At 49.1% G+C, this 14,434-nt stretch overlaps 1 protein-coding gene across 5 annotated transcripts in view; it reads right to left on the reverse strand.

Annotated features, from left to right (window-relative positions):
• Positions 1-14,434, reverse strand: part of LOC135397385 (uncharacterized) — a 32,410-nt gene that overhangs the window by 16,073 nt on the left and 1,903 nt on the right. For all 5 annotated transcript variants that reach the window (XM_064628956.1, XM_064628955.1, XM_064628954.1 and 2 more), the window contains exons 3-8: positions 9,789-9,833; positions 9,649-9,737; positions 9,561-9,588; positions 9,235-9,380; positions 8,955-9,093; positions 7,301-7,364 (exon numbers count right to left, since the gene is read on the reverse strand). In XM_064628956.1, the coding sequence (XP_064485026.1) occupies positions 7,301-7,364; positions 8,955-9,093; positions 9,235-9,380; positions 9,561-9,588; positions 9,649-9,737; positions 9,789-9,833 (511 nt within the window). The remainder of the gene's footprint in view (positions 1-7,300; positions 7,365-8,954; positions 9,094-9,234; positions 9,381-9,560; positions 9,589-9,648; positions 9,738-9,788; positions 9,834-14,434) is intronic.

Here is a 14,434-nt window from a genome sequence, read left to right on the forward strand (position 1 = left end):
CGCGATTCTGCGCCCAACGCGTTAACGCGGTACCGCACGCGTGCGTGTTGCGGAAACGTCTTCGTCGACGCGGGTGACCCTTTCTTCGAGTTTTAAGTAAATTTCATTCGGAAAATATTCGTAACTTTTAATATCCACGACATAAAGAATTCGCATTATGTTATAGTGTATATAGAAAATATCAATCCATTGGATTAAATTCTCTGTCATCGTGAAAGAGTGCTCGTCAAACTGAGCGAATTAAAGCTTGCGTATTGTGAAATTACACATTCTACAACACTGATCATAAATCGCAACACTTGTTCAAATTGTGATTAAACTCTTACTGATGCGTGGTAGTCACCACTTCTCCTGAATGTGGATCGATAAATTTTAGCAATTAATCCACAATCATATATCTTGTATAGTATGTGTGAGTATATGCACAACTTTTTAATATATATCTTTAGAAAAATGCAAGAAATATCGTGCTTTTCCTATCCAGTCATACAAACGGACAACTGTGTTGACAAAATATTTATTTATTTTGTACCGCACTCCAATCGGTTGCTCGTCAAAGACGCCTTTTCTTCTACTGTTTCACTCGATCTTTAGGGGACAGCCATCCGGTTCGTACATGATACGACAGCATTCATTCCAGAGGTAAACTAAGACGTGCAGCAGATGAAGAGCTTGAAGAATATCTATGCCCGCGATGTCTCTGTAGCCGTATCTCTTTAGGACTTCGCGTGATATCATGAATAGGTTCGCATCTCCTTTTTCTAGCTCAATTTCGTGGTATACTCGTAGGATCTCGTCCATGGCATCGTCTACCCTGTCGATGGTGGTGAATCGTTTCCCGATGAAAGCTTCATAGAGACCCCAGCGGTACTGCTAAACACTGTATTCACAACACTTTAGCGAGGATGTCTTCTAACGTGGAGACAACACGTTCATTTCCCTCGATGACGGTAATGTCCAAGCTCGTGTGGTTCTTTTTCCAGTAGTCGCGCACCACGGGGATGGAAAACCCGGCATTTATGATTGTCTCGTCGATGGGTTCTCCGTTTCTATATCGCTCCAGCAGTTGCAACTTGTATCTCACAAACTGTCTTATTTTATGAGTACTCCGCACGGGAATAGCTCTCAAAATGTCACTAAAATCACTCTCTTCTCCGTGTCCATTTAAAAAGTTGTGTAGGCATTGTAAATCTGCCAGCATGCGTTTGCATACGAACTGATCCATCTCACACGACACACTGAGGCTTCGCAGTTTCGCGGTTGTCAAGTCGCTGCTCATCACTTTTCTCATGTCGGAGGATCATCCTTGACTCTCTTCAGTGTTTCTTACAAATCTGCACCATCATACGACCACAAAAGCCAGAACTTGTTTGAGCACGCTGAAACAAGATATGATATGATACGCGCGTGGGAGCGGGACTTGTTTGATTGCGCAGAACAGTTTACGTTGTTGCCTGATGCGCTGGAAACACCCGCCTGGGAACCCAAAACTACTTCTTTTACCAATAGCCAGAACTTGTTTGAGCACGCGCACGCACCGTGATGCGTGAAACGGTTTTCTTCTTTCCGTTTGATCGCGCAGAACGTTTGGGATATGATATAAAATTACTTTAAAATAGCGTGGCGCTCTCCACAAACTATATACTCGCTTAGTCGATGAGTACGTGCTATATAATCCTTCTCCTTATGACCTATCTATATAGCGTCTCCATCACACAACACAGAATTTTCCCTCCTAAAAACAGGAAATACTGCCGAATGAACTGAAAACTTTCCTCATCTTCCTCGTTGTGCGCTTAACCCAGAGTCGACCGACGGACGGAACTCAAATGCGCCCTTGGAGGGTGGTGCGATTTTGTTTACACAATCGTGCCCGTGATGCGCGCCCGTTAGCTGCGAGGGACATTTGGAACCTCTTGGAAACTGCATAAGCGAACCCTTTGTTCTCGGTGCTTGTTTCGGCAATGAGCAGGTGGACTCATAGGGATATTTTTTTTCCTTCTCATAGCGTGGTGTGATCACTGGTTTTAATACGTGCGGCCTCGGAAAACATGATTTACGAGGTGACCCAGTTTCTCGTTACATCACCTTGACGCAACATTTTTTTCCGCTAGGGTCCGCCGCAGAGTTTGGCCATGAAGTGCGTTTTGATATAAAACAGATGGCTCATCTTCAAGGTGACCCAATTTCTCGGGCTTGCAACCTTGCGGAAACGAGCGAGCACTGATATAAAAGAGATGGTCCCAACCGGAGGGTTATATTATGCGCCTGTGTTTCGGCTATCAAGTTTTCCGTGCGGCTGGCACGGTAAGTGGTGAACCAGGAAGGTGCGCGCGGCATTTTGGTGTGTCGGCGCATGTTGAGCCTGTGTGCGCGGGCGGGCTAAAATCGTGTGAGCTGTCCACGCCGCCGTGTTTCCCTACCCTGCTGTAGCGCGTCGCGCGACAAGAGTCTACGTGCGTAATACCGGTGTGATGAGGTAAGCCCTTTCTTTTGATGAGATGAACTTGTTCATAGTGCGACGATCTTAATATTGCTGCTTCCAGTATAGAGAAGGAACGCGGAGGTGCACGGGGTGTTCTGGGAGAGAGCAATCTGAAATTGTGTTTCTTCATACTCAGTTTTGGGTTGAGTGTCCGTTTTTAACATTGAGTACGTGCGAAGCTTCACTGCATAGCATTGTTTAATAAGCGTCAGTCACGACATAGCATCACTGTGCTTGATTTAGTTAATTTCTTATGTTGAAGTCTAAAACCGCAATATACGCGGACATGGGCAGGCTAAAGTCGCGTGAGCTGCCCGCATGTTTCAGATATTGCTGCATGCCGTCAGCGAAGGTGAGCACATTTTTTTCCGAGATGAACCTGTTCATAATGCGACTATCCTAATATTTCTAATGGTGCTTCCAGTTGTGCTCTGCGTGCGCTGGCTATGTTTGCACGTAATGTTCTGGGAGAGCAATTGTGTTTCTTCATACTCAGCTTGGGTTGAGTCTGCCTTTTAAGATTGAGTGCGATCATCCTATATTTATATTTCTTCAGTAGTGCTCGTGCGAACGCGGAGGTGTGTCGCGTGAAATACACGTCGGCTACGTTTGCGACGTGATGTAGATTTGTAAACCTGGAAGGCGCGCGATAGTTTGGCGTGTCGGGCGCATGTTGAGCTCGTGCGTCGCGCAGATTACGCATTCAAAATTGTATTGTGTGTGTGTGTGTATTCATAGCTACGTGATAACGGTGTGTGCATGCCTCTCAGGTGAAAAATTGCAATATACGCCGATATGGGCAGGCTAAAATCGCGTGAGCTGTCCACGCGTTTCAGTTTCGCGTGTTGAATGCGCGCTGTCTAAAATAAAAACAGGCCTAAGCTCTATGGGGTTTGTTGATCATACAAGCTGTTTTTCCCTCAAACCAGCTTCTCTGCACAGCATCAACTATCGTTGTTTTCTCGATCATGTGCTTCTTCTTGCTTATTTCGAACGCGTGCTGGCTTCCCTGATTAGCATCACGACGAGTTTTTTGCACATTGAAATGTTTTGTTTTGTTTATGTTCTGTCACAAAATTCGTTCTCAAGAATGAACGCGCTCCATTGCATCATTTCCCATTCTGCTTGATTGAAACAATTTTTAGGTTGAACTGCAAAGCACACACATCCTAAACGACACTAAGCTTGTTCTCAGGGGGTGGGCTTGACCTAACGCATGCATGCAACCGGGGGAAGCCAACTTTACTCGTGTAGAGTGTGTTTTGAGATGTGTACCCTGAAAAAAATTTTTTTTCCCATTTCCAACTGTGGCCATGTGAATAGCGGGAGGCGGCGGCATGTAAGCTGTTAAGAACGCTAGCTCTCTAGAACCAGTTGGATAGAAATGCAATGGCAGCTGCAGACAAGCGACGCCATCTCTTGTCTGTGTAGGGCAGAGCATGTGAAAAAGTTTCATTGTGAACCAGTGAGCAGCCAGATGGGACGGGCTTCACCTAACGCAGGCATGCAACCGGGGGAAGCCAACTTTACTTGTGTGGAGCGTGTTTTGAGATGTGTACCCTGAAAATGTTTTTTTTTTTTTTTTCAACTGCGTCTATGTGAACAGGCGGTGGCATGTAAGCTGTTCAGAACGCTGGCTCTCTAGAACCAGTTGGATAGAAATGAGTCACCAATGCAATGGCAGCTGTCCATCTTTGCAAAGACAAGTGGTGCCATCTCTTGTCAGTGTAGGGCAGAGCATGTGAAAAAGTTTCATTGTGAACCAGTGAGCAGCCGCGGATGGAGGCATGGGCAGTTGGAGCCTGTTAGGGAGCTCTAGACATAAGTGACCAATGCGAGGCTTGTAGTCAGATGGGCCAATGAGCACTTGCAGTTAGATGAGCCATATGGTGTCTATCGAGGGAGCTGAGTGACCAATGAGCGCAAGAGATGACCGGGATCTCTCTGACGCAGCTGAACCTACCCACAGCTGCCTGTTGTACCAAATAAAGTTTGCAATCAACAATTGTCGTGTGTGTCTTGTCTGAAGCTGCTGCATTGTGGTTTAGGAGCAACAGGCTAGCCAATCACTGTTCAGTAGGCTTAACGTGGACCAATCAGGGCCAGACACCGGTAGGCTTTGGTGTGAAGGGACAATCAGTAGGCTTAGCGTGGTTCAGCTTAGAAGTCAGTAGGCTTAGAATGGACCAATCAGCATGAAGTAGGCAGAGCTGGTGAAGAGTTGCGCCATCTGGTGTCAGTGGACTTAGAACGAGGGCCAATTGGCAATCAGAGCGCTGGTAGAGTGATCAGTAGGCTTAGCGTGGACTGGCTTAGAAATCAGTAGGCTTAAAATGGACCAATCAATGCGAAGTGGGTGGAGTCATTAAAGAGTTGCGCCACGAAGTAAGTAGCATCAGGGCCAGCCACAGCCGTGCCCTATGACGCAGCTGGACCAATAGCATAATTTCTATTAAAGGTGTAGGGAACCTTCTTCGGCGCCGTCAGAGCATGCGCGTTGTGAACCAATGGGTGGAGGCACGGGCCAATAGCCGTTGGAGCCTACCAACCCCACGCTAAAGTTATCTTATGGTAAAAGTTCCACAGTTAAATTTATCTCGTCTAGAGATGAGTGTGAGTGACCGTGTGTGAGTGGCTTGCGGTTCAATGGATCAATAGCAGTGACCACTTGCTGTTAGATGGACCAATCGGAGTTGGAGCCTATGAGGGAGCTGTGACCAACTAGAACCAATAAGGAGCTGGGTGAGCGGCCACGCGCGCAGTCAGATGAACCAATAACAGTTGGAATCTACCGAGGGAGCTGAGTGAGCGTGAGAGATGTTCACGTAGACCAATGGTCTCTCTGATGCAGCTGAACCTATACCCACAGCTGAACCAAGAGGCTGTTGTACCAAATAAAGGTTGAAATCAACAATTGTTGTGTGTGTGTGTCTTATCTGAAGCTGCTTAGGAGCGACAGGTAAGCCAATCACCGTTCAGTAGGCTTAGCATGGACCAATCAGGGCCAGCCATCGGTAGGCTTAGAATGGGCCAATCGGCAGGCTTACATTGGAGGGGTGATCAGTAGGCTTAGACGTCTGAATCAGACCAATCAGCATGAAGTGGGTGCACACCACAAGGTAAGTTTGAACATCTTAGATAAAGCCGTAGTGGAGTCGCTGCCATCTGGCGGGCGCCGGTGAAGGCTATGCCACCCGCTAGCCCGGGGCACGGGTAAGTTTGAACATCTGAGATAAAGCCGCAGCGGGGCCTCTGCCGTCTGGTGGCACGAGGTAAGTTTGGATGTATGAGATAGAGACATTGGGTTAGAACCATCTGAAGCCGCCGCCGCCGCCGCCGCGCGCCGTCTGGTGGCGAGCCAATCGGTATAAGTTTGAACATCTGAGATAGGGCCGCAACGGGTGGGTGCCGGTGAAGGCAGTGGCGGCGGCCAATCAGATGGGGGGGCTAGGAGAGTGGCTTAGAATGGACCAATCAGATGGGTAAGTTTGAACATCTGAGATAAAGCCGCAGCGGGGCCTCTGCCGTCTGGTGGCACGAGGTAAGTTTGGTTGTATGAGATAGAGACATTGGGTTAGAACCATCTGAAGCCGCCGCCGCCGCCGCCGCGCGCCGTCTGGTGGCGAGCCAATCGGTATAAGTTTGAACATCTGAGATAGGGCCGCAACGGGTGGGTGCCGGTGAAGGCAGTGGCGGCGGCCAATCAGATGGGGGGGCTAGGAGAGTGGCTTAGAATGGACCAATCAGATGGGTAAGTTTGGACATCTGAGATAGGGCCGCAGTGGGGTCGCTGCAGCCGCGCCTGGACCAATCAGCGGTCGCGCCGGCCAATCAGCGTGAAGCCCGCTGGGGTGGAGTCAAGTAATGAACATAAACGGGCGGGGGCGGAGCTATGGTGAACCAATCAACGCGCGCGCGATCAGTAGCGGTGGCCAATCAACGGGCGCGCGCGGAGCCAAGTAATTAGCATGAAGGGGTGGAGCTACGGTAAACCAATCAATGCTCAGTCAAGGCTTAGCATGAGCCAATCAGCGTGTGAAGTGGGGGCGGAGCCAATTAATTAGCATGAAGGAGCTACGGTCAACCAATCAAAGATCAGTAGGCTTAGCATGGGCCAATCAACGTGTGAAGTGGGCGGAGCTAATGGTGGCCAATCAGATGGCTTTGGATTTGGCTTGTGTTGGCTTAGAACTGGATTGTGTTGGCTTAGAATCGGCCATCTTGGATTAGAAAAAAGAGGCCGTTATAGCGCTCGGTTCTTGTGCCGCTCGGTTCTTATGCCGCTCGGTTCTTATGCCGCTCGGTTCTTATGCCGCTCGAAAATTATACAGTCTATATCTATACTACTCACCAGTGCCGGTATTGGAGCTTTATTTGTGAACCACGAGTCCAGGCTTTTGGAACATTTTTTCCCTCATAATGTTACTTTGCAACGTGCTGTCCAATAGACCACCCGCCACGTCACATCAAGATATAGTGAGTGAATCGTTGGCAAAAGAAGTGCACGTTGGTGTTGCCAGCGTGTAACTTGGTGAGGTGAGGTGAGGGTACTGTCAAATTTTTCTCGGTATCCCCTTCGCGCATCCATCATCGCCAACAGATGGCATCCTTTTGCCAACGACATCTACCGTCGACGTAGATTGTTTACAAACACCCAGTGATCTATTCCGTGGCCCACTTCTTCGTCGTCTATTTTAGCTCGGTGGCACTAATCACCAGCCAAAACCCTTTCTGGTGGTGCCTATGACTGGTTGTGCTCCTCGACTGTGTCAGGCCAACAACTTACGAGACAGCACTTTACTACTTGCTTCTTACCCTTTGAGATTTGAGTCTTGGTTGGATGGGGAACTGCACGTCGTTCCTTGCAGTTTCTTACCGCCTGCAAGGGAAAAGCCCCTTATAGTGGTACCATTATATTTCTACGGGGTATTCCACGCTTTATGATTGCTTCTGCGTGCAATGTTTATCATAATATAGCGTAGATGAGTGGATCTATTCTGGTGGATCAATTCCGTAATAAACGAGTTGACGCACCTTTTCAAAGGAGCGCGGAAGTGACATTTAACGTGACTCATTTGTGAAACTGTCTACGAGAAGTCACCGCGCAAACTATTTCTGATCCGCAGCGTATTGTCACTGCGTGATAAACTTTACGAAAGACAGTCGGAGAGAGACACGTAGAAACTGCTCGGTGCCTTTTCTCTTGGTTTTTTCACCTCGGCTCACGCGCCGCTTGTACATGTTTCAGCTGTGCCGTTGGACGTCACTGGTCACGTGCCGTACCCCGTGATCCGTCTTCGCTTTGGTGCTCTTCGGATGTGGAGAGGGTGTGCAGAACAGAGCGTTGTGCATGCTGTCTGGGTTATCTTTTTTTTTTTTTTACACGAAGAAAGGAAGGCTATAAACAGTGTGAGAACTACCCTAATTCCCACTTTCCCAAGTGCAGTGCAGATAGGCTTCTTAGTTGTCTTTGCTCGCGCTATTGTGTACTAGCGCCGCGAAGCAACTGTGGCTATGAGCGACGCACACATGTGGACAGCAGGAAGGAGTGGGGGGTTAGTACGCATCCTGGGCCAACTTCAGGGGGAACTGCGCCGACATTCGTCTGGAAAGTCTCGGGAAAACCCAGGGAAAACCTCGGACGGCACAGCTGGCAGTAGGATTCCAACCCTCCACCTCCCAGTGTTCAGCACGACCTTGGCTACCACCAAAAAGGGGGAGACGCCCACTCGGCTATGCCTGTCTGGGTTATCTGCGCTCATCGTTCTTTCGCAGCAACTCATTTTATGCGTCGTAGAAGACGTTGCGGCGAAAAGCTAAAAATATTTTGGGGGTCACTTCCATGCTCCTTTAAAGGACAGGCTCATTTCTGGCTTAATTTGAGCAAAAAGTGGTTATTTTTCTGGTCTTTTTCTACGGACACTAAAGAATGGTCATCCTTCCTGGACGACAACTTATGCGATGAGCACCGAGCAATGAGCACCGAGTAAAGAATTTACGGTAACCTACCAGAGCCACAAACACCGACGCCTTTAGTGCCCTTCCGAAAGAATGGTCACATCCGTTCCAGTTGTTTCAAAACTATACGTCATTTTCTAACTTGTTGACCACTGACCACGGTGTTCAAAATCCCACGCAAAATAGTTTTACCATCATTTAACGGGACACACCGAGTACGCCGGAATTCCCACTCTCGACCAATTAGAGCATTGCCTCGAGGGATGTTCGGTTATGGGGCCATGTCAAGCTGTTGGAGCCTCTACAACTGCAGAAGTGGTGCTCATCTAGAAAAATTTATTATTTAACGTGTAAGCCCTTTCGGACAAAAAAAATTAGCCAAGCAGATTGTTGGCCGAAGCCGAACATAGTGGTCACAGATGGCTTTCTGTGTCTGGATGTCCCATACTCGTACCGAATAGCTTTAGCAGTGCTGGTGTGGGAAGCTATTGAGAATGACAATGGATCATACCTGAAGCGTCGTAGGAAGTTACGTCTGGAATGACATCTTTTTTAAGCCTTAATTTCTTGGTAACATGTTGGGCGCAGGAGGGACCGCTCTCGTCGCACATCCGGCACTGGGAGCGCTGACGTCGCTTACCGTCCAGGGACTGTCAGTGTATACCAGAGACAACTTATTCACTGAGTCATATCTATTTGTTGGGAAAACTCCACCGGCTGCCTCGTACAAAATCCCCCAATCAAGAGCGTGGGCTGGTGGAATTGTCCCAATAGTATCCCAACCAGCTCACCATCATGTCTTGTACTTTTTCTGGGGACTGGCGAGCCATGTGGGCTGGCTTTGCCTGTCTGACAACCTCATGAGGGGGCTTAGATATACTCCATTTACAGAAGGTGAAATTGTCGCCGCTCAGTGGGATGTCCGTGTTTTTCTTCACTGGAGAGGATGAAAAAGGGAAGCAACCGCATTTATATGACACCCAACATTGCATAATTCTACAGACTTATCTACAGCTTGGTCGCACAACAATCGTGGCAAAGCAGCACCATATTGCAAAGGCCGAGTGCACGCAAAGTTGTACGACTGCCCAATTTTATTAAGAACAACGATGCTCACAGTATGAGATGACATCCGGTTTGGATCTCTGAAAAAAAAAAGAAAGGTATCATCGCGGACAATTACGCAAAAGAGCGTCGATGCCCACCATTTTGTGTCCGTCCTTGTAATAATAGGCATCTGCTCCCTTCTTGCTTCCCTCCCTGGAAGCGCGAAGCACCAACTCCCGCGTGAAACCTTCGGTACAAAAAAGGATCAACGCGAATCAAAAGACACGACAAAGCTTACCATAACTGAACGGCTTCAGCAGCAGCTCGTCTTTTGTTGAGACGTCTGTAATAAGAGAGGGGAAAATTGTAGACTTCTCTGAACACACGAGGACAAAATACGGGTTGTGTGCCGGTCAACCGAAGTGACATCTGTACACGCAACTCGTTGCATATTTGACGGGCCAACTCCCGGTGGCGCACCAAGATTCATTTATGAGAACTAAACCTATAGAAAAATTGTGGCAACTAAGATCAAAGTTACAAAATACATCTAGCGACAAAAAATGTGCGCTTCTGTGCATTAGAATGGGCGATGTCAACATTGTAGCCTTAGGAGAGTTGCGTGCATTGTATACCACTAGGGGTACTACCGATGAGCACCCCTGTGGGACATTGTTTCTGTTTCTGCATACAACTCTCCTAAGATCGTCATGTTGACGTCGGTGGAGTCTATGCTAGTGCCAAACTTTTGTCGCTATATTTATTTTGTTACTTTCAGATTAATTGCCACAACTTTTCTGCGGGTTTAAATCCAATAAATGTGTCGTAGTGCACAGCCAGAACTGTATCTGACAAACAGTTGTAGAGTAAGGGACCGCAACAACTATACTTTACAAAGCACGGGCACGCGGCCGAGGAAGATGATGACTGAGATGTGGCTTTACGTAGCAGATGCCTACATGGCTCCCCCTCCTCATAGTGAAAGAACGATCCATGGGACGAGTTAATGAGTGGATAGGTGGAGTGGTGAAGGGATGACGTCAGCAGCAGTCAGAGCCACATCAAGAAGACCGCGGGACGGGACGTGGAGAGACCTTCCGGCGGAGGGTCGAGACGTAAACGAGCTCCGCTGGTGAGTAGGGGAGGTCTCGTTTGATAGCCATCTTGCCGACAGCGATCCCAAGGAGCTTGAGCAACTTACCCTGTCGCACCTGTTGCTAGGGGAATGAGCAGTGACCAATCCGCTTCCAATCCATTAGGTCACAACAACTTACTGCCCTTTTCCAGCCATTGTTCAAGGTCAAGGAGAATGTGTCCATCCATCTTCCTGGAAGCCTGTCAAGCGTCATATGGGTACGCTCGCTGTGCCTGACCAGCGGATCATTGGTTGTCCGCCCCATATGGACATCGCCGCCTCAAAGTTGACATGCCCCCGAGTCCATGAGATCAGGATGAGTGCGCGGCTCGGGTTTTCGATTAGTTCTACTCGTTGACTAAAGGTCGCTGGAATCGCTCACCGTTAACTTTGGTTACGTATCAGGTGGTACCGAGAGCGTTTTTGCGATTGGTGGTAGCGAGGAGATCTCGCAAAGGTACCAAAGGCGAGACAAACCGGCCATAGAAATTTACGAGGGCCGTGCTGCGTGTTGGGCTGGAAAGAGCCCATGATGGCTCAGTCTGAACGAGACTCATGACATCGGGCCAAGGGATGCGATCTCTGTGTGAAGAACTCGCCATGAGCATGTCGTCGAGGTATGCGGAGGTCACATCGGGGGACTTGGTCAATGAAACTTTTTAACATCTGGGCAGTGCCGCGTAGCTCACATACTCCAAGGTTGCGTTCGTTTATTCGACTCGAACAACTCGATAGCCGAGAGAGTAGACTCTTGGTGGGCGAAAGTGCCGCGGCGCGGCTCTCATGGCGTTGCCCACGGGACACTAACTCCCGTTCTAAAATTCGAGGATTCAACATTAGAGGTGCACAAGAGTCGACTCGCAGCGACTCTCCTTTCGAGGGGGGTCGCGCGAGTTTAATAAACGAACACACCCCAAGAGGCCCAAGGGCGCTGGTAAGACAGTCTTGCAGACGTTGGGTCGATTGACTGGTGGTATGCTTTGATCAAATAAATTTTAGAGAAGAAGGAAAGCAAATGCGCGGTAAGGGTCTAAACATGCTGGAAACAATTGCGTGCGCAATAGTCCATGAGAGGACGTCTCAGTGCATATCGACTGCAGAGGACCATGGGCTGGATACAGGTCAAGCTATGCCCCATTCCCATATGAGCTCAACAGAGTCGTAGCGAGGCAAGTTTGCACCCAGGGCAGAGTAAATCTAAAGAGCCCCTCACCCACTGCCGTCAGAGGCCCTGTAAACAAAGAAATGAAAGCGCTTATTAGCACTGCCTAGATCGTAAATTCTAATTTTCTTCGTTCTCACTTTCATGTCCAACCAACCTGCCAGGGCCTGCCATTCGGGGCCCTCTCTCGCAAGGGCGCCCAGGGCGGCTTCCTCCCGTCGCTACGACTCTGGTGCTCAAACTCCCTTGCAAGGTCCTCCCGGCCACCTTGCAAGGTCCAATACCGATGGATCCTTCTGATGATGTGAAGGGTCACAGGATGTGTCTGTGTAGTAGTGGTGTGCGTCTGCCGGATAACGTCAGGAATTCCTCGAGGATGTCGGCAAATGGGTTCGGCTGCGAGAAACAAATAGTGGGGCTGACAGCAGCCATGCAGGATGGAGCTCCATGAACTTGAAGAGAGCTGGTGTTCCCTACCACGTATTGGTCCAACGTATTAAGGAAATTCGACCGAAAAATGGAGTACGGCAACAATGATGAACACCCCGCGGAAGACTCGTCAATGGTCGAGGTCAGCGGCAAGGATCAGCTGTACGTTATGGGGCAGGAACAGCCCCATAGGAAAGGATGGAATCACCGGGGGTAGAACAAGCTCACCCGCGCATCAAAAGAGTTGTTGGGTGGGCCTTTGTTTCCCCAAGCTCTCCAGTGGTCAATAATTGCTGAAGGCGACATTTCTCAGAAATGAAAGCGCACCGAATGAGATGGATAATCGAGTCACGGACTTCCGCATCGGGTGGAAGGTGGTTGAGGACATACCCAAATTTTGACAGCTCCGACGATTGGAGAGCTCAACTTCCAAACTGTAGTAGTGAGTCCGACATTGAGTAGGGTGGCAAGCGAAGCAGGGACGACTGCTGGCTGTAGTGAGGGCATAGTTGAGTGGCCTCTGTCTTGTGCTATCATTCTGGTCACCAATAAAGGCCAGTTCCCACATACAGCGCTAGATAATAGCGCTCAAAATGTGGCGCTGTTTTTCCGGTTGTCGTTCTCACATACTAGCGAGCACAGAGCGCTACCCTGCTGCAGTCAGAGCCGTAGCGACAGGGGAAGCCGTCCCGGGAGCCATCGCCAGAGAGGGCGCCAAACGGCAAGCCCTGGCAGGTTGGTTTGGTTGGACAGCATGAAGTAGGAATAACAAGAATTCCAATTTACAGTCTCAGCAGTGGGAATGGGCGATCTCTTTTCTTTGTTTACAAAGCTTCTGACGACAGTGAAGGAGGATGGGGGGGGGGGCTTCAGATTTTCCCTGACCCGGGCGCAAACTCGCCTTGCTACAGCTCTGGCTGCAGTCCCGGGATATCTCGTTGCGACGTGATGCACCGGTACCACCGTGATTGTTTACTCCGTGCCGGATATCCGTAGCATGAACGTGGATGACGCTTTCGATGCTGCGATCGCGATACCGAACTATGGTAAACAAACAGCCATGAATTGGCAGATGCATGGGCAGGTGAAACTCGTGGCCATTTTCACATTGTCTTCGCCTTCCAGCCTTGCTGCTTCGAGCGATTGGAAGCAACGCAAACCCCAGCTTCCGCGACGTCACGGCTGAGATACGCTCACGATTGGTTAACACAGACTCAACGCTCAATATAGCGCTAGAAAATTTGACCGGGGCTCTACTTCAAAAAGAGTGATTTTATAGCGCTTCGCAGCGATACGAGTAGGAAAATATAGCGAAATTTTCTAGCGCTATGTAGGAAAGCGCTATATGTGGGGACTGGCCTTAAGGGCCCCAAACCATCCGCAACTTCACCCTCAGGGCGCCCGAAGCCCATGGTCCCTTGAGAGCGAACATCCCCTCATGGGAGCATACATTTCTCGGACGTGAATGTGCTGTCCCTCAGTGCAAGGCTGGGCGTCGGGAGGATTGAAGGGGATTCCGCTCCGTAGAATGAGGCAGAAACACACGCGCAGTGTATTCCGATGTTGTACATCGGTTGGGTACTACGAATATAATTTGTACCCATCTCATCATCGTCTCTTTATGTGTGTATGCGTGTTGAACTAAAACAGCAAGATTGTAAGACACTCAAAGTGGTTCCCCCCCCCCCCCCCCCCGAGTCCCAAATTCGTCGCACCGTCAGTACTGCAGTAACACCGTGAGGGTAACGCTCGACGCGATCCATGCATGAAATTGCCCTCTGTGATTGTTTCAAGGCGTACAGGGGTCTCACTTAGCTGGCGCCCCTTGCAGATACTAAATTCTCCTTCCTCAGGGCTAGGGTTGGTTGGAAATCGGGCCCTAAGGGACCACAAATAAAGAAACACAGTCGAGGGGTGTGCCGAGGAAGATGGTGATAATTAAGATGTGGCTGCATATAACAGGTATCTACTCAGGCAACGAGTTATGTTTGCAAATGATGAATATTTTTATGGCGCAGCAGCGACAAAGGCTATAGTGCACCTTTGTCGCAAATGCCAGTTAGGATTATCAGGACACACCCTTAGGATACGTTCCTAGGCTCGTCACGTCATCAATGGACTTGATCGCAGATACTTCATGCATGATTCTATTAGCAGGGCAGATATTCTACGAATGCTTCGTGCTGCAGTCAAAAAGCCTTTCCCTCTGACTCGAATG

The sequence above is a fragment of the Ornithodoros turicata genome, chromosome 6 (assembly GCF_037126465.1).
Source record: "Ornithodoros turicata isolate Travis chromosome 6, ASM3712646v1, whole genome shotgun sequence".
NCBI classification, from domain to species: Eukaryota; Metazoa; Arthropoda; class Arachnida; order Ixodida; family Argasidae; genus Ornithodoros; species Ornithodoros turicata.